Genomic DNA, 27311 nt, shown 5'->3' with positions numbered 1-27311 from the left:
GAGACCCGCAGAGCAGGAACCTCGTCATTAGAGACCCGCAGAGTGCAGAGCAGGAACCTCGTCATTAGAGACCCGCAGAGCAGGAACCTCATCATTAGAGACCCGCAGAGCAGGAACCTCGTCATTAGAGACCCGCAGAGCAGGAACCTCGTCATTAGAGACCCGCAGAGCAGGAACCTCGTCACTAGAGACCCGCAGAGCAGGAACCTCGTCATTAGAGACCCGCAGAGCAGGAACCTCGTCACTAGAGACCCGCAGAGCAGGAACCTCGTCACTAGAGACCCGCAGAGCAGGAGCCTCGTCATTAGAGAGACAAACTGACACAATATTTAATTTCTCAAAAGTTTTATTAAAAAATAGCACGAATATGTGAATCTGACGAACACGGCAGAGGGAGGCAGCAGAGCACTGCAGAGCGAGGTCGCAGAGCACTGCAGAGGGAGGCAGCAGAGGGAGACAGCAGAGCACTGCAGAGCGAGGTCGCAGAGCACTGCAGAGGGAGGCAGCAGAGGGAGGCAGCAGAGCACTGCAGAGCGAGGTCGCAGAGCACTGCAGAGGGAGGCAGCAGAGGAAGACAGCAGAGCACTGCAGAGCGAGGTCGCAGAGCACTGCAGAGGGAGGCAGTAGAGCACTGCAGAGGGAGGCAGCAGAGCACTGCAGAGGGAGGCAGCAGAGCATGGCAGAGGGAGACAGCAGAGCACTGCAGAGGGAGGCAGCAGAGCATGGCAGAGGGAGGCAGCAGAGCACTGCAGATCGAGACAGCAGAGCACTGCAGAGCGAGGTTGCAGAGCACTGCAGAGGGAGGCATCAGAGCACTGCAGAGGGAGGCAGCAGAGCACTGCAGAGAGAGGCGGCAGAGGGAGGCATCAGAGCACAGAAGAGGGAGGCAGCAGAGCACTGCAGTGCGAGGTCGCAGAGCACTGCAGAGGGAGGCAGCAGAGCACTGCAGAGGGAGGCAGCAGAGCACGGTCGCAGAGCACTGCAGAGCCAGGTCGCAGAGGGAGGCAGCAGAGCACAGCAAGGTCGCAGAGCAACGCAGATTGAGGTTACAGGGGCAGTTAGGATGTTGTATAGAGTTATATATCCTACAGATACACCTCTCGGTTACAGTGCAGGGAGCCCCAGTGACTGCAGGAAGTGGAAATCATGCAGAGCGTTCTGCGCAGTGAGATAACCCCACAGAAGGAAGACCATGAACTGCTCTGCACCTCACACACACTGCTCTGCACCTCACACACACTGCTCTGCTCCTCTCACACACACTGATCTGCACCTCTCTCACACACACTGCTCTGCACCTCTCACACACACTACTCTGCACCTCTCACACACACTACTCTGCACCTTTCACACACACTGCTCTGCACCTCTCACACACACAGTGCTCTGCACCTCTCTCACACACTGCTCTGCACCTCTCACACACACTGCTCTGCACCTCTCTCCCACACACACTGCTCTGCACCTGTCTCATACACTGCTCTGCACCTCTCACACACACTGCTCTGCGCCTCTCTCACACACACTGCTTTGCACCTGTCTCACACACTGCTCTGCACCTCTCACACACACAATGCTCTGCACCTCTCTCTCACACACTGCTCTGCACCTCTCACACACACAGGTCTGCACCTCTCACACACTACTATGCACCTCTCTCCCAAACACACTGCTCTGTACCTCTCTCACACACACTGCTCTGCACCTCTCTCCCACACACATTGCTCTGCACCTGTCTCACACACTGCTCTGCACCTCTCACACACACAGGTCTGCACCTCTCACACACACTGCTCTGCACCTCTCTCACACACTCTGCTCTGCACCTCTCTCACACACACTGCTCTGCACCTCTTTCACACACACACACACACCGCTTTGCACCTCTCACACACTGCTCTGCACCTCTCTCACACACACTGCTCTACACCTCTCACACACTGCTCTACACCTCTCTCACACACTGCTCTGCACCTCTCACACACTGCTCTGCACCTCTCTCACACACTGCTCTGCACCTCTCTCACACACACTGCTCTGCACCTCTCTCTCACACACACACTGCTCTGCACCTCTCTCACACACACTGTTCTGCACCTTTCTCACACACACTGCTCTGCATCTCTCTCACACACACAGTGCTCTGCACCTCTCTCACACACACACACTGCTCTGCACCTCTCTCACACACACTGTTCTGCACCTTTCTCACACACACACATATATATATATACTTAGTACACGTATGTGTGTGTGTATATATGTATATAAAAAAACCAATACTATACATTGCTCTGCATTTACACACCAAATCTGCACTGCTCTGCAAGCCTCTGTGGCAGTGAGAGGGTTAAGCCGAGCAGGTAAATACTGTGCCCCGAGAGTGGGAGGTCCTGTGTGATGGTCACCCTACTCTTGCAGTGTTTCCATATACCCGCTCCGGACCCTCTCCCTCTCTGAGTTTGATGACTGGAAGGGTTACTGTCCCCGGTCTGTCACACTATATACAGCGTATACAGAATCTCCTGAGACCTGCAAAGGGTTAAATCTGTGCTCTCCTGAGGAGCCAGTCTGCAGCGGGTCTCCGGGCTGTCTCTCAGCGGGTCTCCGGGCTGTCTCTCAGCGGGTCTCCGGGCTGTCTCTCAGCGGGTCTCCGGGACGCCTCACAGGGTGTCTCCGGGACGCCTCTCAGTCTCCCCCCTCCTGCGGGAAGAGCTCTCTCAGCTCCCGGCTCTCTGAGTCTATCAGCTCGGACGCTTTCTCGCCATCGCTGGTCACCGCGTCGCAATTCGCTCCAAGAGAAATGAGGTACCTGGGACAGAGGGAAAGAGGAGGCGTGAGCGGTGGACTCGCTATACACGTGTGTGTGTGTGTGTGTGTGTGTGTGTGTGTGTGTGTGTGTGTGTGTATATATATATATATATACACACAAACACATAAATACTCATATATATCACTTAGATTGTTAGCTCTCTGGGGCAGGGATTTCCTTTCCTATTGTCTGATCGTATTTGCTGCACTTATTGTATTAGAATTCCCTGTGTTGCCTCTTTTGTAAAGCGCCGAGTACACTATGGGCGCTATGTACAGCAGCGTCTCGGTTATCCGACCCAGACGGACCGATACCTTGGCGGATAACCGAACATAACGGATAATCTGGAAAGTATTAGCTCCCTCCCCCCCCCCCTCCCGCCTCCTCGCTTCCCAACGGCAGACGAAGAGGAGCACGGCAGACCCCAGGAGTGGCACCGGTGGAAGACAGCTGGCAGCCGGAGAAGAGGACCATGGCACCGGAGGAATGGAGTTACTGCGGCCGGCGGCGGCAGGAGAAGACTATCAGACGCTGTGTCCGGAGCAGGAGCGGCGAGAGTGGTCGGAGAGGAGCGCACGGTTACACCGGAAGTTGACCGGTGTCTGACTTCCGGTGTCTGACTTCCGGTGTAACCGTGCGCTCCTCTCCGGCCGCTCTGCTCCTGCTCCGCACACAGCGTCTGATAGTCTTCTCCTGCCGGTCCCGCCAGCCGCTGTCTTAACTCCATTCCTCCGGTGCCATGGTCCTCTTCTCCGGCCGCCAGCTGTCTTCCACCGGTGCCGCTCCTGGGGTCTGCCGTCCTCCTCTTCTTCTGCCGCCGATAAGCGAGAAGGGGGGGGGGGGGGTGACGGATAAATGAAGGTCAGATAATCAGGACTCTACTGTAAATAAAGATATACATATAAACACACAAACTCATAAATTACACATATATACACACACGCACATACATACATATATACATTCTGAAGGTAGAGTATATGGAAGGTGTAACGGGAGTAATCCCTGTTCAAGTAATGTGCCTTTAATCTAGCAGTGTGGTGGTTAACTGCTGGTAGTCAATTAATAAACACCACCTGCCTGATTTAGATTGCTTACAAAAGCCTTTCTGTTGAGACAGGAAGTGACTCCTTAGCTCACTTGTGAGCTGAACTTTGGAGACAGAGCAGTGTTCTTGAGTCTCCCTGGAGAGACTGACCAAGAGAACACAGATCTCTGGAGCTGACCGGTCTTGAGCTCTGCACAGCATAGCTGATTGCAAGACACCAAATAAGACTTCTAAACCTGGATGCTGACATTTTCTGTGCACGCACGGGTGCGGTTCCAGGAGAACTGAGAAGATTTTCCCTCCAAGAAACAGATAAGACTTTCACTCTTAAGAGACTGCTTATATCTGCTTATTTCATGCTATATGTTTTGGGGCTGCGAGACATGATTGACTTAGGGAGTTGTGAATTAATTGCATGGTATTTTCACTAGAGATACTCCCAAGTGTGTCCCCCCCCCCCCCCGTGTTTGGATGATTTCCTGATGAAAAGGAAAAGGCACAATAAAGCCTTATTATAATTTCACCTTATAAAAGTCTCTAATTGTGTACCTCTGTGAACGTCCGTCTACAGAAGGTATATAGAAAACATTCTGAATCCATGGTATTCAGGATTTTGCCATTTGTATGTTCTGGATTTATCACGTATATACTCATTATTATGTTTTATGCCTTTAGCGCATGAAGGCTTTCTCTTTTTTTTAAGATCATTGTTTTTCATTCCTGTTGGTGGCGTCCATTACAATTAATCACCATGGCGACTGTTTGTCATGTAAAGATATTCATCACCCTTCCAGGACATACCCCGAGAAAGTCGCCCAGAGCGGGCAAAACGCGGGGGGGTAATCTCATTGGAGCCAACCAGGAGTGGTCGTCGATCGTGTGATTTGAAACGTATTCGTGCTCCCAGTTACCGCGAGCAAATATCCGGGGATCGCGCTCTCTCCATTCACCGGCGTGGCCTTACACGGGAGAACTGGACTCAGGACTGAGCTGGTCAGGGCGTAGGGGAAGCTCCCGGCAGCGGGAGACTTTATACCTGGGGATCACCCCCTCCTGAATCAGTGAGTGTTATACCAGGAGAGCTGCACCGGGCCGGAGATGAGCAGTACGCCGGGGAAACGCCCTTTACATCTTTCCCGGCAGCGCGGACCGTGGACATCCATCGCCGGTCTTCAGATACTCGCAGGGCGGCTCAACTCCAGTCCTCAAGGCCACCCAACAGGTCAGGTTATCCCTGCTTCAGCACAAGTGGCTCAGGCGAAGACTGAGCCACTGATTGAGGCATCTGTGCTGAAGCTGGCTCTTCAAGTGAGCCACCTGTGCTGAAGCAGGGATGTCCTGAAAACCTGACCTGTTGAGGGGTCTTGAGGACAGGACTGACCGTTGGCCTTGTGCCCACCTGCAGTTAGGAGAGCCTCCCCCATCAGATCTCTCTCCCTGGCGGACTATGGACATTTGAAGAACGGTTATCAACTACTGGACTTTTGTTCACTTGTAATCAGTGCAGCACACTAACTGTGGTCTTGCACAAGTATCAGGTTATACACTGTGTGCACATTTACTATTCATCGCAGACATTCACTTTTAGCTTTTTGGAGCATGAGAGTCTATATTTTTTACACACATACACATACAGTACACACATACACATACAGTACACACATACAGTACACACACACATACAGTACACACATACAGTACACACATACACATGCACACATACACTGCACACCGTTCCTTCAGTGACTCTTATGCCAGTCCTGTCAAAAATGACAGAAAGTCTATTGGCTATCTCCGCCTGGATTCGTCTGTCTCCGCCTGGATTCGTCTGTCTCCGCCGGATTCGTCTGTCTTCGCCCGGATTTGGCTATCCCTGCCCGGATTTGGCTATCCCTGCCCGGATTCGGCTAGCCAAATCCAGGCAGAGATAGCCGAATCCAACTTGAGATAGCCGAATCTGCACTTCCTTATATCTCACCTCTGGTCTCTCGTTACACTCCTCTGCACCTCCATATATCTCACCTCTGGTCTCTCGTTACACCCCTCTGCACCTCCATATATCTCACCTCTGGTCTCTCGTTACCCTCCTCTGCACCTCCATATATCTCACCTCTGGTCTCTCGTTACCCTCCTCTGCACCTCCATATATCTCACCTCTGGTCTCTCGTTACCCTCCTCTGCACCTCCATATATCTCACCTCTGCACCTCCATATATCTCACCTCTGGTCTCTACAGCCCTTTCACGTCTTTACCTTCCCTCTTGAATCTCTCCCCACCTATGGGACCCTCTTCCACTCAATCTTCGTCACACAGCTTCACTTCCCCATTCCAAGCCCGGCTGGAGAGAAGCCTCTGATTAAACTTCCCACGCCTCTGCTGCAAACTCCCGGTGCGCTGTGACCTCCCCTGTCTGCACCTTTACTCCTAATGTGTCTGTAAGCCTCCCAACATAGCACTTGGAGTGTAAGCTCTTGGGGACAGTGTCTCCTTTAGCCTTACGTTGTCATTTACCTGTTGGACTTATTCCCGTTGTTTGTACATTATTTACCTTCTGTTGTAATGTTGTGAAGCACTGCGTACATGGCAGGTGCTATATATATATATATATATATATATATAAATACAATTGTACATACAGTACATACATACTCACATGTACATGAATACACACATACATACTCACAGGGACGCCGACAGGGGGGGAGAGCCGGGACAACTGTCCCGGGCCCGGTGGCTGCGGGGGGCCCAGTGGGCCCTGGCTCTCCCCCAGCTGCAGGCCTCTCCCACACTCTGGCCCACGCCGAGCTTCCGACGCTGGCACGACGGGCCGCTCTGACGTCAGCACGCCGGAAGCAAGTATGGTCTAGCGCGCCAGCAGGAGAGGGCGACCCGGTGACGCGCTGACGTCAGACGCTTGGTGTGGGACAGTGTGAGGGAGAGAGGCCGGCCGCTGGGGGATAGCTGGGACCTGGCAGCAACTACGGGACCGGCAGCAGGGCCCTCCGCAGCCAGAGGGCCCGGTCAGAGACCATCCCTAGTCTGGTTTTTTTATATATGTATTGGGGGGTGGGGGTATTTTAATATGTATTTAGGGGTATTTTTATATGTATTGGGGCGGATTATATGTCCAGTATTTGAGGTTATTTTTTTGGTATATATTTGGGGTGTGGAGGGGGGTTTGTATGTATTAAGGGAGTAGGGTTTTTTGGTATGTATTTTGTGGGGGGGATTGAGTGAGAGTGGGGTAATTGACGGAAGGTGAGGGCGAGTGAGAGGGGGGGAGGGGGTGACTGAGGAAAAGAGGGAGTAAGATTGAGACGCAGGGGAGAGAAAAACATGAAGAGGGGGAAATAGAGGGGGTTCGTGAGGTGTGAAATGGGGGGGGGGGAGGGGTTCACAAGACCGCCGACACGGGGGGCTTGCGTGCGTAACTCTAGTCCCGGGTAATCTGTATGTGGCTCTGTATACTCATGTACATAAGTACAAACATACATGAATACACGCATACATGCTCATGTACATAAGTACACACGTACATGAATACACGCATACATGCTCATGTACATAAGTACACACGTACATGAATACACGCATACATGCTCATGTACGTAAGTACACACATACATGAATACACGCATACATGCTCATGTACATAAATACACATATACATACTCACATGTACATGAATACACACATACATACTCATGTACATAAATACACATATACATACTCATGTACATAAATACACATATACATACTCACATGTACATGAATACACACATATACTCATGTACATAAATACACACATACATACTCATGTACATAAATACACATATACATACTCACATGTACATAAGTACACACGTACATGAATACACACATACATGCTCATGTACATATTGTGACAGAAACCAGGGGATGGTAATAAATTCCGTATATAGGGCTCCCAGGATACTAGACAGTTTCTATCCTGTTTGGCCTGGGAGTGCAGCCTTATAATACATACACTCCATCCCACAGTTTGGCAAGCGCTGGAACTGAGGGATGAGAGATCCAGACCAGAGTTTGTCTGCTGCCTGATTTCTGTCACCTGTCATGCTAATTAGGAATCAGGTATGAAAGACTGATTTCCTGTTTGCTCTGGGCTCCCCACAAGAGCCAGGAGGCTGGAAGGCTGCTGAACTACAGAGGGGAGAAGCCTCTTCCCCAAACAGGTTCAATCTTTCTGTTCATTTGTGTAAGACTGCAAAAGTACCGTGTTTTGATGTTGGAAGTGGAAAAGCCACTTCCAACCCTGAGTCAGGGATATCTAAGTTAAGTTATCGCTCAGGTGAGCAGCTTTTGTTTTGATCTGTTTTCTGTTGTATGCACTGTGGCAGTCTCAGTGCCTGGGACTGAATAAACCAGGCATAGCCTGTTTAAAGGAACAGTACGTGACGCCTCATCATTTAACCTACCCTAAAAGACCGTGTTCTAAACAGTCCCGGACAAACGACGGAGCCCCGGAGTAAGCCGTTTGTCACATATGGTGGAGAATGCGGGCAAAACACTAGGGGGTCTGCGGGTTGAAGAACTTTGAAAAAAAAAAAAAAAAAAAAAAAGTTTTTTTCATCCTCTGCAAACAAGATGGAAGACGTGGTGGGTGCGCTGGTACGCAATGTCGCTGCCCAGAAAGACGCGAATGAAACCCAGCAACAGCTGTTAATAGCCCAGCAAGAAACTAATGCAAACCAGCAGCAGACGAATGCAGCCCATCAACAGCTGCTAATAGCCCAGCAAGAGATTAATGCCAACCAGCAACAGGCGAATGCCAACCAGCAACAGGCGAATGCAAACCAGCAACAGACGAATGAAGCCCTGCAAAACGCGAATGCACACCAGCAAGAGACAAACCGCTTGCTGAGAGAGGAGCAACAGCGGTTCGCTCAGGGCTTACAGCAGGAACTCGAGATCCTGAGGGGGACTATCAGTAACCTTCCACTGGCAGCGGCAGCCCCAGTACCGAAAATGACCAGGGCAAGCCACTACCTTCAGAAGATGGGACCCTCGGATGATGTGGAAGCCTATCTTCTCACGTTTGAACGCACGGCACAGAGAGAGGGATGGCCAGAAGCTGAGTGGGCTGGTCTAATCGCACCCTTCCTAAGCGGCGAACCCCAGAAGGCTTACTTTGATCTAGAGCCAGCCGAAGCTAACGTCTATGCAAAATTGAAGTTCGAGATCCTCGCCCGCCTCGGCGTAACCACGGCTGTTCGCGCCCAAAGGTTTCACGCATGGTCCTTCACGATGGATAAAGCCACCCGAAGCCAGATGTATGACCTCATCCACCTCGCCCGGAAGTGGCTACAACCCGAGATCAACTCAGCCAGCCACATCGTGGAACGGTTGGTCATGGACCAGTTCTTGAGGAAACTTCCCTCTGCCTTACGCCGTTGGGTCAGTCGGAGTGACCCCCACAATGCGGATGAGCTTGTGGCCCTCGTAGAAAGGTACAATGCAGCAGAAGAGCACCCGCAACCCACAGTCGTGGAGCAACCCCACTACCCGAGGTTCCAGGACTCTTCCAGAGACGGTAAAAGGGTACCGGGCTTAAGGGGCGCTGAAGAGCGGCGACCACCTTCACGCAGCACCAGCAACAGTGGTTCGCACACTAAGGGCAATAGCCAACATGGGGAGCCGGGAAAAGGCTCTAAGTGGGACACAGACTATGTACCTAAATGTGTAAATTGTCATGAGAGGGGCCACACAGCAAAAATCTGCCCACTAAATGATGAGCCCATGCAATGCAACAGCGTGGAACCTTATTCGCTGTTGTCCCAATGTATGGGCCCTAGCCCAGAGGACCCCTTGAATAACCATCTGTGGGCATTTGTAAAGGTTAATGGTAAGAGGGTTCGGGCACTTCTTGACTCTGGGAGCATGGTCACACTAGTGTCCGAATACCTCTTGCCCATTAAGAAGAAACAGGGAAACAGTTCACAAAGAGTGGCAATTTGTTGTATACATGGGGATAATCATGAATATTCCACTGTTGATGTTTTTTTTGAAACAGAGTTTGGTTCTTTAGATTTCAAGGTGGGTATTGTACCCAAACTGGCACATGATGTGTTAATAGGGACCGACTTTCCCCATTTTCTAAAAATGTGGTCCCCCGCTCAGAATAGCGCCCAGAGTTCAATAGCGGACCATAATGAAGTATTAGAAGAAACAAATCCTTTCCCTTTTTCAGAAATGGAGGTTGACGAGGGCCCAAATAAGAAGGGGGAAAAGGAGGAGTGCTGTAAAATTCCCTTCCCCATCACTACTTTGGTAGGGAATACCCCAAATCAAGATGTTGAGCAGACACTTACCACCCCAGAACCGGATAAGACCCTCGCTGACATAGAGGTCAGTCCTGGGAGTTTTAAGAAGGCCCAGTGGGAGGACCCCACATTAGCGGTAGCAAGGGGAAATATACGGGACCAGAATAGTACTCCTGGCCAACCAGATAGGTCACTTGCTTACCCCTACTTCGAGGTAGAGAACGACCTAGTATATCGGGTTGATAAAAGGAAATCAGTAACAACTAAACAATTGTTGGTACCACGGACATTCCGTAACGTAGTATTACACCTCGCACATAGTCATCCATTGGGGGGACACCTAGGGGTGGAAAAGACAAAAGAAAAGGTTCTCCGAAGCTTCTATTGGCCTGGGGTTCTGGCAGAAATTACGAATTATTGTTCCTCATGCCCAGAATGTCAGATCACCGCCCCGTTCAAGGCATACCGCAGCCCATTGGTACCCCTTCCCATAATAGAGGTACCATTTGACCGGATTGCTATGGATCTAGTAGGACCCCTAATAAAGTCTGCTAGGGGACATCAGCATATATTGGTAATATTAGATTATGCCACCCGATATCCGGAGGCAGTTCCCCTACGTAGCACCTCAGCTAAAAACATAGCAAAAGAGTTAGTAGTTCTGTTTTCCCGGGTCGGGATTCCTAAAGAGATTCTATCTGACCAGGGAACACCATTTATGTCCCAAGTAACGAAAGAGCTATGTAAACTCCTAAAAATCAAGCATCTCAGAACCTCAGTCTATCATCCACAAACAGATGGTTTAGTGGAAAGGTTCAATAAAACCTTAAAGAGCATGTTACGGCGGGCGGTTGATAAAGATGGGAAAAACTGGGATTGTTTGTTACCGTACCTGTTATTTGCCATTAGGGAAGTTCCCCAATCATCCACTGGCTTCTCCCCGTTTGAACTATTGTATGGCCGACACCCAAGGGGCTTACTGGATATAGCCAAAGAGACTTGGGAACACGAGGTTACCCCTTACAGAAGTGTAATAGAGCATGTTGCCCAGATGCAGGACCGCATTGCTGCAGTCCTACCCATAGTGAGGGAACACATGGAGAAAGCTCAAGAAGCACAGAGGAATACATATAATAAGGGTGCTAGGGTCAGAATTTTTTCTCCAGGTGATAGGGTACTAGTTCTGGTTCCCACCGTGGAGAGTAAATTCCTTGCTAAATGGCATGGGCCATATGAGGTCTTGGAAAGAGTGGGAGAAGTAAATTATAAGGTAAGACAGCCAGGTAGGAGGAAACCTGAGCAAATTTACCATATAAACCTACTCAAGCCCTGGAAAGATAGAGAAGTCTTGTTAACCCTAGTACCCCCAGGTCCGTCAGAGAATCAAGAAACTGACCCAGAGGTTAGCATAGCTGAAACCCTGTCTGTTCATCAGAAACGAGAGGTTCAGAATTTAGTGAATAGAAACAAAGAAATCTTCTCTATACGGCCAGGTAGAACTAGCGTAATTGAACATGACCTAGTCTCTGAACCGGGGGTCCGAGTTAACCTTAAACCGTACCGAATCCCAGAGGCCAAAAGAAAGGCTATAAGTTTAGAGGTTAAAAAAATGCTAAAACTAGGTGTAATTGAGGAATCCCAAAGTGGGTGGAACAGCCCTATAGTCTTAGTCCCAAAGCCAGATGGTACAACAAGGTTTTGTAATGACTACCGGAAACTAAACGCGGTGTCAAAATTTGATACTTATCCTATGCCCAGGGTAGATGAACTTGTAGAGAGACTGGGCAAAGCCCGATATCTCACAACCCTAGACCTAACAAAAGGGTACTGGCAGGTTCCCCTCACAGAAAGGGCAAAAGAAAAGACAGCCTTCTCAACCCCAGACGGCCTCTTTCAGTATAAGGTGTTGCCTTTTGGCTTACATGGAGCTCCCGCCACATTCCAAAGAATGATGGATAAAATTTTAAAACCACATGCTCGGTATGCTGCCGCCTATCTGGATGATGTGGTAATCCATAGTGAAGATTGGCAATCCCACCTTCCAAAGGTCCAAGCTGTGCTTGACGCAGTCCGGTCTGCTGGACTAACTGCTAACCCCGCTAAATGCACTATTGGTCTGGAGGAGGCCAAGTATCTGGGATATTCTATTGGCAGAGGTTTACTCAAACCCCAAACACTCAAAGTGGAGGCGATACAAAATTGGCCAAGGCCAGTTACAAAAAAACAAGTAAGGACCTTTTTGGGGTTAATTGGGTACTATAGAAGGTTTATTCCCAATTTTGCAACTAAGGCAACCCCACTAACTGACCTCACAAAAGCAAGAGGACCGCTAATGGTAAAGTGGTCCCCCGAAACCGAACAGGCCTTTAGAAGCCTGAAAGAAGCTCTCTGTGCCCAACCAGTGTTGGTCACACCTGACTTCTCCAAAGAGTTCGTAGTCCAAACCGACGCATCTGAGGTAGGGCTGGGGGCGGTACTCTCCCAGGAGTCTCAAGGTGAGGAGCACCCCATCCTTTATTTAAGTAGGAAACTAAATCCCCAGGAGAAAAATTACTCCATAGTAGAGAAAGAGTGTCTCGCAATAAAGTGGGCTGTAGAGACGCTCAAATACTACCTGTTGGGGAGAAAATTCCGGTTGGTCACAGATCATGCACCCCTTACCTGGATGTGTCAAAACAGGGAAAAGAATGCTAGAGTGACCAGGTGGTTCCTAAGCCTACAACCCTTTAAATTTTCTGTGGAACACAGGTCAGGGCACAAACATGGCAATGCTGACGGGTTGTCAAGGATGCACTCCCTAATATCCATGGTCGCTCATCCCTCGAGGTCTGAGCTGGGGGGGAGGATATGTGACAGAAACCAGGGGATGGTAATAAATTCCGTATATAGGGCTCCCAGGATACTAGACAGTTTCTATCCTGTTTGGCCTGGGAGTGCAGCCTTATAATACATACACTCCATCCCACAGTTTGGCAAGCGCTGGAACTGAGGGATGAGAGATCCAGACCAGAGTTTGTCTGCTGCCTGATTTCTGTCACCTGTCATGCTAATTAGGAATCAGGTATGAAAGACTGATTTCCTGTTTGCTCTGGGCTCCCCACAAGAGCCAGGAGGCTGGAAGGCTGCTGAACTACAGAGGGGAGAAGCCTCTTCCCCAAACAGGTTCAATCTTTCTGTTCATTTGTGTAAGACTGCAAAAGTACCGTGTTTTGATGTTGGAAGTGGAAAAGCCACTTCCAACCCTGAGTCAGGGATATCTAAGTTAAGTTATCGCTCAGGTGAGCAGCTTTTGTTTTGATCTGTTTTCTGTTGTATGCACTGTGGCAGTCTCAGTGCCTGGGACTGAATAAACCAGGCATAGCCTGTTTAAAGGAACAGTACGTGACGCCTCATCATTTAACCTACCCTAAAAGACCGTGTTCTAAACAGTCCCGGACAAACGACGGAGCCCCGGAGTAAGCCGTTTGTCACAATATGTACACACATGTACATGAATACACACATACATACTCATGTACATACACACATACATACTCATGTACATAAATACACACATACATACTCATGTACATAAATACACATATACATATTCACATGTACATAAATACACATATACATACTCATGTACATAAATACACATATACATACTCATGTACATAAATACACATATACATACTCACATGTACATGAATACACACATACATACTCATGTACATAAATACACATATACATACTCATGTACATAAATACACATATACATACTCACATGTACATGAATACACACATACATACTCATGTACATAAATACACATACAGTATACATACTCATGTACATAAATACACATATACATACTCACATGTACATGAATACACACATATATAGTCATGTACATAAATACACACATATATAGTCATGTACATAAATACACACATACATACTCATGTACATAAATACACATATACATACTCACATGTACATGAATACACACATACATACTCATGTACATAAATACACATATACATACTCATGTACATAAATACACATATACATACTCACATGTACATGAATACACACATACATACTCATGTACATAAATACACATACAGTATACATACTCATGTACATAAATACACATATACATACTCACATGTACATGAATACACACATATATAGTCATGTACATAAATACACACATATATAGTCATGTACATAAATACACACATACATACTCATGTACATAAATACACATATACATACTCACATGTACATGAATACACACATACATACTCATGTACATAAATACACATACAGTATACATACTCATGTACATAAATACACATACAGTATACATACTCATGTACATAAATACACATACATACTCATGTACATGAATACACACAGATATACTCACTAATTGACTCAAACAGTCCCTGGACATTGCCCAGCTTAGAGAAGAAGCGGGATTTCGCAGTGGATATAACACAATGGACCACATCGAAGTTGTACAAGAATTGATTTTCTGAAGTAATTAATACGACCTGCCATTCTGCTTCGGATTTGTAGGTCACAAAGAAGCATTTGATTCAGTCTACACCTCTGACATAGCTCCAGATCAAAACCAACGCTAACACCACCCTAACCCCTAATGGAACGGAATCAGGGGAGCGTCAGTACCTGGAAAAATATATACAAACTACCATAGTGTGTACTGTTTGGCAATATAAACATGAAACATGGTAGTGCTCCGAGGTGCTAGATAGGGATACCCTCAATACAACATCCCGAGGGAGACAGTCTCCAGCTGATGTTCCGGTGGCGCCAATTACATCCGTGAAACCCGGAAGTGACGTATCGGCATCCAGCCTGCAGCACAGGACAGATACCGGTGGAGAAGGTGGACGCGCTGGAGGTTCACGAGGTCGCGACTCGATGTATCATCTTTAACCTGTAACCAACGCCCGTTATACTCTGGTATCTTGTAAGCCTTGATTTTTACCATTCCGGATAAATTTTATATGGCTTTTTAATCCTTGGCTCTGTTGTCTCCCTTCAGGGATATAGTTCTCCCTATTTGTCTGCTGTTTATGGACATATTCCTATCTAGCACCTCTATTTGCTCCTTGGAGCACTACCATGTCTCATGTTTATATTGCCAAACAGTACACACTATGGTAGTTTGTATATATTTTTCCAGGTACTGACGCTCCCCTGATTCCGTTCCATTATCTTGATTGAGGACCCTGAAACAGTCCCAGAAGGGTTTGAGTGTCTTTACTTTTATTTTATTGCACGGTGAAGTTTTATAATTTATTGATTATATTTTATATTTTATTGTTTATCACTGTTATTTGCACTTAGATATAGTGTTTGAGCTCCATCTAGTGTGTTTTGTATGTAACCACCCTAACTCCTGTCACTAGTTTTAAATACTTGGGCATATGGTTTGACTCCCATTTAACATTCGTGATGTACATTGATACCCTGACATCCAAAACCTATGCCAAACTAGGAGTACTTTACAGGAACAAATCCTCCCTAAGTATGCTGTCAGAAAACGTATAGCACAGCAGATGCTAATGCGAATGATAGATTATGGGGACATAGTATATGGCTCGGCACCCCAAACACACCTTAGCAAACTTGACACCCTCTACAACTCAATATGCTGTCTTGTTCTCCAATGCAACTACAACACACATCACTGTGAAATGCTCAAATAACTAGATTGGTCATCACTTGAGTCTAGGCGCAAAGTTCATCTTTCCTGTCTTGCCTTCAAATACTTTTTGGGCAAGCTACCCGTCTGTCTGAACAAGCTCCTCACCCCTACCACACGCAGCACTTATCATCTGAGATCAGACTCCAAAAGACTGTTCATGGTCCCAAGGTTCAGCAAAGTATCCGGACGTTCCTCCTTCTCTCACCGTGCACCCACAGTCTACCGGAGACTCTCACACCCAGCACCAGTCTAAGTTATTTCAAAACTAAAGCTGCCTCACATTTTAATCTGATCTGTAACTGTTACATACGCCTATAACATATATTATCTGTAACTGTGCATGTGTAAGGAATCCGTTCCTGGGTTTGGCTGGAGCTCACTCCTGCAGAGTTGGTGAGCTCTCAGACAGACCTCCCCTTGGATCTGCAAGCACTATCACCTGTGAGTGCAATCACTGCAGCTCTGTCTCTCTGCTCTGTCATTGGAGGAATTCCCACACACCCCTGTCTTTGGATTGGCCCCCTGCCCTTATACTGGGCTCTCCCTTTCCCCCCATTGCTGAGCATAAACCAAGTTGGACTTGGATGTAACTGTGTTTGCCACAAGCTACCTTGCCTTAGCCTTGCCTTGTTCCTGAGACCTGCTGCATTCCCTCCTTGCAGAGGCCTGCTCCCTGATTCGTGTGCTGAAGCGCTGGTCTCCCAGTGCTACACTGCGGTGTTCCTAGGCCAGCCTGCATCCTCCCCTTGCAGGGACCTTTATATTGGGCTGCTCCCACTCCTCGCGCAGAGGCCATTCCCGCGATTCAGCTGCTACGCTGAAGCGCCTCACACCAGCCTACCCGTTGCCGAACCCCAGCCTGGATATCGAGTACTCTGACGTCTCCAACTCTGACCCCGGCTTGTCCATGGATTACCCTGCCTTCTCCAACCCCGAACCGGCTACGATTGACTACGGACTGCGCAATCCAGAACCGGCTTCGTGGTCTAAGGTCGGTGGATTCACATCCCCACCTCAGCCCCGCGGTCTGGTCCCGGTTTGGGGCGAGCACGTCCATTACAGCATGCAATGTCTTGTATATAATGTATACCCTGTTCACTTATGTAACTGTACTTGTAACCATATGTTGTTTGTCATCTTAACTCTGTGCCCAGGACAGACCTGAAAACGAGAGGTAACTCTCACTGTATTACTTCCTGGTAACACGTTATAAATAAATAAACACCTCAGCAGTTTTAAAGGCATTAAGTAGACAAAGCATTGATAAGGCATACATTGATATTATAAAGAACATTTATAAGTTGGCCACATCAACCATTAGACTGCGGCCCCTGTGGTCACTGCTGCACACGCGCCTGGCGGCGCATGCACGGATGAAAGCCGCGATCTGCGGTCTGTGGTTGAGCTGCAGGAGATCGCGACGGGGGGCGGGGGCGCGGCCATGACGTCACGTGGCTGGTTCGTCCTCATTGGCTGAACCGCCTGCCGTAACGTGGCCAGCGCGCCGTCGCCACAAGAAAAGACAAAATCCTTGTCTTCTACAAAATGTGATCGCGCATCGCGAGCTCTACAAACGCGCGCGCAGGCAGCTACTGGGCCGGCACAAGGTTCAGCGCAGGAGTGCGGCAGGGAGACACCGTGTCACCAGGAGCAGTAAGGGAGTGCGGCAGGGAGATACCGTGTCACCAGGAGCAGTAAGGGAGTGCGGCAGGGAGACACCATGTCACCAGGATCAGCAAGGGAGTGCGGCAGGGAGACACTGTGTCACCAGGAGCAGTAAGGGAGTGCGGCAGGGAGACACCGTGTCACCAGGAGCAGTAAGGGAGTGCGGCAGGGAGACACCGTGTCACCAGGAGCAGTAAGGGAGTGCGGCAGGGAGACACCGTGTCACCAGGAGCAGTAAGGGAGTGCGGCAGGGAGACACCGTGTCACCAGGAGCAGTAAGGGAGTGCGGCAGGGAGACACCGTGTCACCAGGAGCAGTAAGGGAGTGCGGCAGGGAGACACCATGTCACTAGGATCAGTAAGGGAGTGCGGCAGGGAGACACAGTGTCACCAGGATCAGTAAGGGAGGTTGACAAGAAGACACCGTGTCACCAGGAGCAGTAAGGGAGTGCGGCAGAGAGACACCGTGTCACCAGGAGCAGTAAGGGAGTGCGGCAGGGAGACACCGTGTCACCAGGAGCAGTAAGGGAGTGCGGCAGGGAGACACCGTGTCACCAGGATCAGTAAGGGAGTGCGGCAGGGAGACACCGTGTCACCAGGAGCAGTAAGGGAGTGCGGCAGGGAGACACCATATCACAAGGATCAGCAAGGGAGTGCAGCAGGGAGACGCCATATCACAAGGATCAGTGTGGGAGTGCGGCAGGGAGACACTGTTACCAGGGTCAGTAAGAAATGCGGCAGGGAGACACCATGTCACCAGGATCAGCGCGGGAGTGCGGCTGGGAGACACCATGTCACTAGGATCAGTAAGGGAGTGCGGCAGGGAGACACAGTGTCACCAGGATCAGTAAGGGAGGTTGACAAGGAGACACCGTGTCACCAGGATCAGTAAGGGAGGTTGACAAGAAGACACCGTGTCACCCGGATCAGTAATGGAGGTTGACAAGGAGACACCGTGTCACCAAAGCTCTTCATAGCAACACTTGAAAAATTGTTCAAGACATTAGATTGGGAAGAAAAAGAAATCAAAATGAACGTTGAATATTTGAGACACCCACGATTTGCAGGTGACGTTGTTAGTTTTGCCACAAGTCCAGAAGACCTCCAGCAACACATCCAAGAACTCACTGAAGCCAGTAAGAAAATGAGCTCCGTATGACTCTCGGCGAGACTAATGTGATATTCAACAATGTATGTATGTATGTCTTTATTTATATAGCGCCATTAATGTACATAGCGCTTCACAGCAGTAATACATGTGGTAATCCAATAAATAACAGATAATATAAATAACAGATCATGGGAATAAGGGTTTCAGACATAAAAGTAACATTTAGGAAGAGGAGTCCCTGCTCCGAAGAGCTTACAATCTAATTGGTAGGTAGGAAGAACGTACAGAGACAGTAGGAGGGCATTCTTGTACATCTGCAAGGGGCCAAGCTATATGTATCGTTGTAGTATTATCCACGGTGCTACTCATATGCTTCTTTAAGCAAGTGTGTCTTAAGGTGGGTCTTAAAGGTGGATAGATAGGGTGCTAGTTGGGTATTGAGGGGAAGGGCATTCCAGAGGTGTGGGGCAGTCAGTGAGAAAGGTTTAAGGTGGGAGAGGGCTTTAGATACAAAGGGGGAAGAGAGAAGACATCCTTGAGCAGAAGGCAAGAGTCGGGATGGTGTATAGCGAGAAATTAGGGCTGAGATGTAAGGAGGGGCAGAAGAGTGTAAAGCTTTAAAAGTGAGGAGGAGAATTGAGTGTGAGATGCGGGATTTGATAGGAAGCCAGGAGAGGGATTTCAGGAGGGGAGACGCGGAGACAGATTTAGGAAAGAGTAGAGTGATTCTGGCAGCCGCGTTTAGGATAGATTGTAGGGGAGACAGGTGAGAGGCAGGAAGGCCGGACAGCAGGAGGTTACAGTAATCAAGACGGGAGAGAATGAGGGCCTGAGTCAGAGTTTTAGCAGTCGAGCAACAGAGGAAAGGGCGTATCTTTGTAATATTGTGGAGGAAAAAGCGACAGGTTTTAGAAACGTTTTCAATGTGAGAGGAGAATGAGAAAGAGGAGTCGAGTGTGACCCCTAGGCAGCGTGCTTGGGCTACTGGGTGAATGATCGTATTTCCAACAGTAATGTGGAATGAGGTAGTAGGGCCAGGTTTGGGAGGAAGTATGAGGAGCTCTGTTTTTGACATGTTAAGTTTAAGTCGGCGGAGGGCCATCCAGGATGATATCGCAGAGAGACATTCAGAAACTTTGGTCTGTACAGCAGGTATAAGGTAATGGGTTGAAAAGTATATTTGTGTGTCGTCAGCATAGAGGTGATATTTAAACCCAAGAGATATGATTAGGTCACCTAGAGAAAGTGTGTACAGAGAAAAGAGAAGGGGTCCCAGGACAGAGCCCTGGGGTACCCCCACAGAGAGATCGATAGAGGAGGAGGAGGTGTTAGCAGAAGAGACACTGAAAGTACGATGGGAGAGGTAAGAGGAGATCCAGGATAGAGCTTTGTTACGAACACCAAGAGTATGGAGAATGTGAAGGAGAAGAGGGTGGTCCACGGTGTCAAATGCTGCAGGGAGGTCGAGTAATATGAGCAGAGTGTAATGACCTGTGTCAGCGCTGCAAAGATTGAAATAAACGGAATAGAGCTAGAAGAAGTTGAAGACAATGTCCACCTTGGCCGGCAATTAGCAATAGATGGGAACCTTGTGAATGAAATCAATAAGAGAATGAAGATGGGATGGAGGCATTTGGAAGAAACAAGACCATCTTGCAAGGGGACCATCCACTGTGCCTCAAAAGAAACGTTTTCAACCCGTATATCCTGCCCATGCTCGGGTATGGCTGTGACACACGGACCCTAAAAGCGAAGATACTTCAGACAAAACAAAGAAGTATGGAGAGATGCATGCTGGGTATTATCACAGGGGTGGAAAAATCTAAATGGCGGTGGGACGGACATATCACAAGAAGAAATCACCATCTTTGGATGAAGATTGTACTCTACTGCAGTGGTGCGCAAACTGGGGGGTGCAAGATTGGGGGGGGGGGGCGCAGCTCACTTACCCGGCTTCCGTGTCCACTCGTCTCCATGATAATGCAGCATCAAGTGTAATTTGACGCCTGTTGCCATAGAGACGTGGCGTCAAATGACGCTGTGGGTCACGTGATGTCACGTGACCCCGAGGCATCATTTGATGCCGCAGGTGGGGCACGACACGGGGAGAGCAAGCAGGGGGGGGCGCAGCGCAGGAAGTTTGCGCACCCCTGCTCTACTGGATCCCAAGGGATATCAAAAGACCAAGACAACCACCAAGAGTAAAATAGCAGGATGAAATCAGAACATGTATTGGAACAACGTGGAGAAGAGAGGCTGTAACCGCAGGACCTGGGAGATCATTGGGGAGGCTTCATCTAGCAGTGGGGAGACACGGGCTGAGGGATGATAATGCTACACATAGTGTATACACACACATCTACTCTACCTGAATAAATATACATATATATGTCTATATATAGGATTCAAAAATGCTGGGTGCACTCAAATACAGCAGACTACATAAAAAAATAAGAGAAAATATACTTAACAGTAATTGAGGTGCACGCAGAGGGACAGGGAACGCCAGACATGGTGCCCCATTATCTCCATAACTGTGAGGATTTAGAGCTTTATCCAGCGCTGCCTGGTGGTACGAGGATAGGACGTGTGTGTTTGTGTTCTGCAGGGATTGCACATGCGAACACCAGACTAGTCCAGTAAATATATAACAAAGAAAGGGTCCGCAGCACTCTCCAGATGAAAAAATAAATGTATTGAAACAAGGCAACCAACGTAACCTAGAGCAGCGTATGTTTCGGACCCACGCGGTCCTTTCTCAAGCTCTAGTGAACAGTGCAACAGATCACCGTTATATAGGTACAGGAATATATGTGGTGACAAAACAGTAATCTAATTAGTCTCAGCTATGCAGGTAATCACAACCCTGTGCGCCTGTACTCGTGCATAATTACTGCGCATGTGCAATCCCTGAAGAACACAAACACACACGTCCTAGCCTCGTACCACCCGACAGCGCTGGATAAAGCTCTAAATCCTCACAGTTAGGGAGGTAATGGGGCGCCATGTCCCATAAAGTGTACCTCTGTGACCCCATTCATTTACAAGTAAATAGCGTCCCTAGAGACCAGTCAAATAAGCCATGCAGGGCTCCCAAAGGGGAGATCACCTACTAGTTGCACTGTCCCAGTGATGCCTAATACAGAGGCAAACACAAGAACAGAACATATAAACAGTACTATACAAAGAAAAAGGGAATAAATCCCAACATGTAAGAAATGAAACAAACAAGAAGCTGTTACTCGGATCGCCCTAATAACCCACCACGAAGTGGGTTAAAGTCCCGCACCCTTCAAAGGGGGTTAAAGGCCAGGTCAACTGGGGAGCAAGTGTAAAAAAATAAGATATATATATATCAGATGTGCCGCGTGTGGCTATTCTGGAACACACGGAAATAAGATAAGCGGGGAAACCCAGGCTTAGACTCTGTGAGCCCTGCGTAGGCGCTGATCCGGAACAACTCGCATGAACATAGACTCAAAAGGAAGCGGAGAAGGTGATGACTGACATAGAGGCGAATCACTGAGGTCCTCACTGACCAGCCCTGCTGAATCAGACCAATAACCTGCACAAACCTTCCATAGTAACAGAAAGAGTCTAATAGTCAGAGTCCCGTCAGATCGTAAGACCCTGGGGCTGCATAGTCCCCAATTCGTGTATCCAGAAGGCCTCACGTTTACTAAGGATAAGCATCCTGTTGCCCCCACGTCTAGGTTTGGGGACATGATCTGTCACTTGCACCCGCAGTTGAATAATGCTGTGCCCAGCCAGTAAAAAGTGAGCAGAAACCGGCTGATCCTGTACCCGACACCTAACCGCAGATTTATGCCGGCTCGCTCGGCCTTTAATGTCTTCTCGTCGTTTCCCCAACGTAAGCCGTGCCACAAGGGCATTTAATTAAGTATACCACAGAATCGGTATTGCACGGCGCTTAGTGTTTCATGTGGTATAGATGGCCAGTTAGTGGGCGAGTGAAAGAGGGGCCTTTTTGGATGTTCCCGCACCGCGCACACGACAGACAAGGAAATGTACCTTTAACAGGTGTTCCCAAAAATCTGATAGTTGCTGGTTTGTTAAGAGTTTGTTAGTGTGTATACACACACACATCTACGTGACGACCACACACACACACACACACACACCATCTACCTGAATACACATACTCACATCTACCTGAATACACATACTCACATCTACCTGAATACACACACACACACACACACACACCATCTACCTGAATACACATACTCACATCTACCTGAATACACATACATATATATATATATATATATATATATATATATATATATATGTGTGAAACACGAAAAATGCCTGCAACAGACCATAAATAAGAAGTGCTAAAACCAGTAACGTAAAGTGTGCAATATCAACACTACTGGCGGTGCTAGGGATGATAAATATGTGAAAACAGAAACAAAGAAAAAAGATCCCAAAATAGCACTCCAGTGTACAAAAGTATCAAAATTTATTAAACACATAAAACATATACAAAAGATCCACAGTGTCCCCAAAGCTGTCTAATCCAAAACACTGATAACAAAACTAAGCTAAGCACTGGAGTCAGCAAAATAAGGTCAAAACTAATAAAAGTAAGTAAGAGACTGAGCTGAAAAAAACATGTATGTGTTTAATAAATTTTGATTCTTTTTTTCTTTGTTTCTGTTTATATATATATATATATATATATATATAAAGCAGAAAATAGCTGTGTTAGTCGAGTTGCTATATATATATAACACAGAAAATTTGTATACACCATTGGTATACACTCCCACGCCGCACATTCAGGGACTATTTAACACCTCTAGTCATAACTCACACACTACACAGGGGGGAGGGATGAGCTCCAGTCACATTCCAAGATGCACTGTTTTTGAGTACACCCCTTGCCTCCTTTATCCAATGTAACACCGCCGGAAGAAGAGATCAGGGTATCTCGAAAGCTCACACAAATAGAAGCATTTCGTTAGCCACAGAACGGTATCGTCTATTCGTTTTTGATTTTATATATATAGTTACATAGTTACATAGCAGATGAACATAGATGATATAAATATATCCCCCTGAGGAAGGTCCCATTCTGTAGTGCCGAAACGTTGGGTTTCTTGATGTATCACTGCTATCACTAATACACTTTTGATACTTCTATAATTGAGTGTTGTCTCTTGCTTATCAAGCCTCGGAACGGTAACGTATGCCTACATTATCTATATGGGACATGCACCTGCGGCTTACTAGCACCTATAGGAGTGCAAACTGTTTTATTTTGACTATATACACACACACACACACACACACACACACACACATACAGTTGTGTGAAAAAGAAAGTACACCCTCTTTGAATTGTATGGTGTTACATATCAGGACATAATTACAATCATCTGTTCCTTAGCAGGTCTTAAAATTAGGTAAATACAACCTCAGATGCACAACAACACATGACGTATTACACCGTGTCCTGATTTATTTAACCAAAATAAAGCCAAAATGGAGAAGCCGTGTGTGACACGAGGCTTCCAGCCGCCGGGCGCGCTGTTAGCGTTGCTCTCGGATCAGCATACATCTGGGCACAATTGTCAGGAGTGTGTAATATACCATCTATTTACAGGAACTGTCTGTGCCTTGCATTTACATCGGAGTTACATACCAATATCTTCCAGGAGGAGATTGCAAGGCATATTTAAGGCACGAGACACAAAAAGAACTAGAGACGTCTCTGACCCTCGGAGTTTATTCCTCTTTCCATTTAAGGAACTATTGTAGCAACCACCAACTTCCTTTTTATACTTATATTTCAATCGTGTATCTCAATCATATTCATGGTCACGTATTGTCTGTTTTTTTATTAAATTATTGTTATATATTTGCTATTATTAGGAGTGTGCGCTCACAATTTGTGTGTGTGATTGATAGATATATATGATATATATATCATATATATCAATCAATCAGACATTCACACAGCTACAAAAAATACACACATACATATAGATATACATACGTAGATACACTCACATCTACATGAATAAGTACACATACACACAATCCTACCTACATGAATGGAAACATATATATACACAGATATAAACTCCTACATACATACACACACACACACACACACACACACACACACAAACACACACTCACATCTACATGAATAAGTACACATACACACAATCCTACCTACATGAATGGAAACATATATATACACAGATATAAACTCCTACATACATACACACACACACACACATATATATATATATATTTATATATATTTATTTATATCTTATACACACACTTCTTTTTTTCTCCCGCTTCGTTTGCAGATCTGAAGAATTACGAGTGTGTTGTAAAGAACGAGAGACAGACAGAGAGTCAGCCGGCCGAGAACAAGTGTGGGGAGTTAATGATTGCCGCGCAGTGCTGAGCAGCTCTCACTTGCAAAACAGGAGAAGAAATGAGCGCAGAATGTGGGTGCCACTCACCTGGCAATGTGCGGGTGCCCCTCACCTGGCGATGTGCGGGTGCCCCTCACCTGGCGATGTGCGGGTGCCCCCTCACCTGGCGATGTGCGGGTGCCCCCTCACCTGGCGATGTGCGGGTGCCCCCTCACCTGGCGATGTGCGGGTGCCCCCTCACCTGGCGATGTGCAGGTGCCCCCTCACCTGGCGATGTGCGGGTGCCCCCTCACCTGGCGATATGCGGGTGCCCCCTCACCTGGCGATGTGTGGGTGCCCCCTCACCTGGCGATGTGCAGGTACCCCCTCACCTGGCGATGTGCAGGTGCCCCCTCACCTGACGATGTGCGGGTACCCCCTCACCTGGCGATGTGCGGGTACCCCCTCACCTGGCGATGTGCGGGTGCCCCCTCACCTGGCGATGTGCAGGTGCCCCCTCACCTGGCGATGTGCAGGTGCCCCCTCACCTGGCGATGTGCGGGTGCCCCCTCACCTGGCGATGTGTGCGTGCCCCTCACCTGGCGATGTGCAGGTACCCCCTCACCTGGCGATGTGTGGGTGCCCCTCGCTGCAGGCCATGTGCAGAGGGGTCCAGCCGTTCTCGTCTCTCTGCTCGATGTTTGCTCCATATTTGATCAGCAGCTTCACACATTCCAGATTCCCCGAGAGAACGGCTTCATGCAGAGCAGCCATACCTGAGTGACAAAGTGCGCGGTGACAGCAGCCTCAGACTGGGGTTAGAGATAAGGTCCCCCCCAACTCACACCCCGTCACAGCGTCAATATATCACACAATAGAGCTTGCCACTCAAATGAGAAAGCCCTTCAGAACTAATCCCGATAATGAATCGCCCAACAACTAATCTCAGACACGGGGGGGGGTGGACGCCTGTTAATTCTAATAAAGATATATATTCATTTTGTGATGGTCGCACGTTACCCGTTTCACCCAGATACATCTAGAATGACAGGAATATTCCGTGCCTGGGCCAGATTCTTCTTCCCTGCAGTCAGTTTGTTTTATGACAGGAGGAACGGAGGGGTGCAAAGCTGGAGCGGCCTATTTTAGGACCTTAGATCCATTGCCTCGGACGCGTTACCTTCTCTCGTTACCCCACGTGCCCTCGGCTTTGCTATATCTAGTTTGAGGATCCTGTGCTAATGCAGTTAGGGGAATGGCCCAATAACCACAATAACATACAGATTAGCAAAGGGTGTTTGCGTGCATTTAAACCCCGGCAGGATCAGCGCAGCCAAGGTATAGAACAGCTGCTATGTTGTGGTTGATCAGAACACATTGAAAGCAGAATCCTTGTACGTTCTATATCCCGGGTCTCTGCCGCCCCTCACTCACCCGATATATAGACGCTGTCCAGTGTCACCTTCCGGGCCCGAATAAACCTCCCAACCTGCTCCAGGTCGCCCTGCCGGATGTGGTCCTGGAACACAATGTCATTTGGAAAGCGTACGGTGCGCATGGACCTCAGACTCCGCGCGGAGCGGCGGGTGGGAGCCTGGTAATACCTCATCCTGAGAATGCCGTGACTGGAGACGGCGGCAGGCAGAGGGCTCAGCGCCAGCGCTGTGGGGTACGTGGTCTCCGTCTGCACAGAATCGTGTTTATCTCCCTTCCCTCCCACGATGCTTCCCCTCTTGTAGCACAGAACGCCACTGAATCCCACATGTAGCAAAGCACACACAGTGCGCCTAGCGAGGGCAGCAGCACAAACCCTTTTATAGCTCTCCCTTCCCAGCTATTTCAGGGACACATCTCATCGCGCTGCAAGGCAGCCAGCCCTTCCCGACGCCCACTGTGCAGCACAAGCTAGTCTCATCTTACCAGGTCAACTGATTAGGAAAGCAGCTGCTGTTTAGTGCTTCTCAGGGTCACAGAGCAGCAAGACAGTAACCACAGCACACGTAGAAACACGGCTGCATAATAAGCCACGCATTGTAACCGCAGCTCACAGAGAAACACGGCTGCATAATAAGCCACGCATTGTAACCGCAGCTCACAGAGAAACACAGCTGCATAATAAGCCACGCATTGTAACCGCAGCTCACGGAGAAACACGGCTGCATAATAAGCCACGCATTGTAACCGCAGCTCACAGAGAAACACGGCTGCATAATAAGCCACGCATTGTAACCACAGCACACGGCTCCATGAGA

At 48.2% G+C, this 27311-nt stretch overlaps 1 protein-coding gene across 1 annotated transcript; it reads right to left on the bottom strand.

Moving 5' to 3' along the window:
• Positions 1 to 328: 328 nt before the first annotated feature.
• Positions 329 to 26815, bottom strand: PPP1R27 (protein phosphatase 1 regulatory subunit 27). Its single transcript, XM_075579999.1, has 3 exons — positions 26494 to 26815; positions 25685 to 25835; positions 329 to 2812 (listed from the first exon to the last, which is right to left on the bottom strand). Exons 1-3 carry the CDS (start codon positions 26666 to 26668, stop codon positions 2689 to 2691), a joined length of 450 nt encoding a protein of 149 aa, XP_075436114.1. The 5' UTR covers positions 26669 to 26815; the 3' UTR covers positions 329 to 2688.
• Between the last annotated feature and the right edge of the window lie 496 nt (positions 26816 to 27311).

This window comes from Ascaphus truei, chromosome 22 (genome assembly GCF_040206685.1).
Source record: "Ascaphus truei isolate aAscTru1 chromosome 22, aAscTru1.hap1, whole genome shotgun sequence".
Classification (NCBI taxonomy): Eukaryota; Metazoa; Chordata; class Amphibia; order Anura; family Ascaphidae; genus Ascaphus; species Ascaphus truei.
Note: the sequence above shows the minus strand (reverse complement) of the source record. Positions and strands in the feature narration are given on the sequence as shown.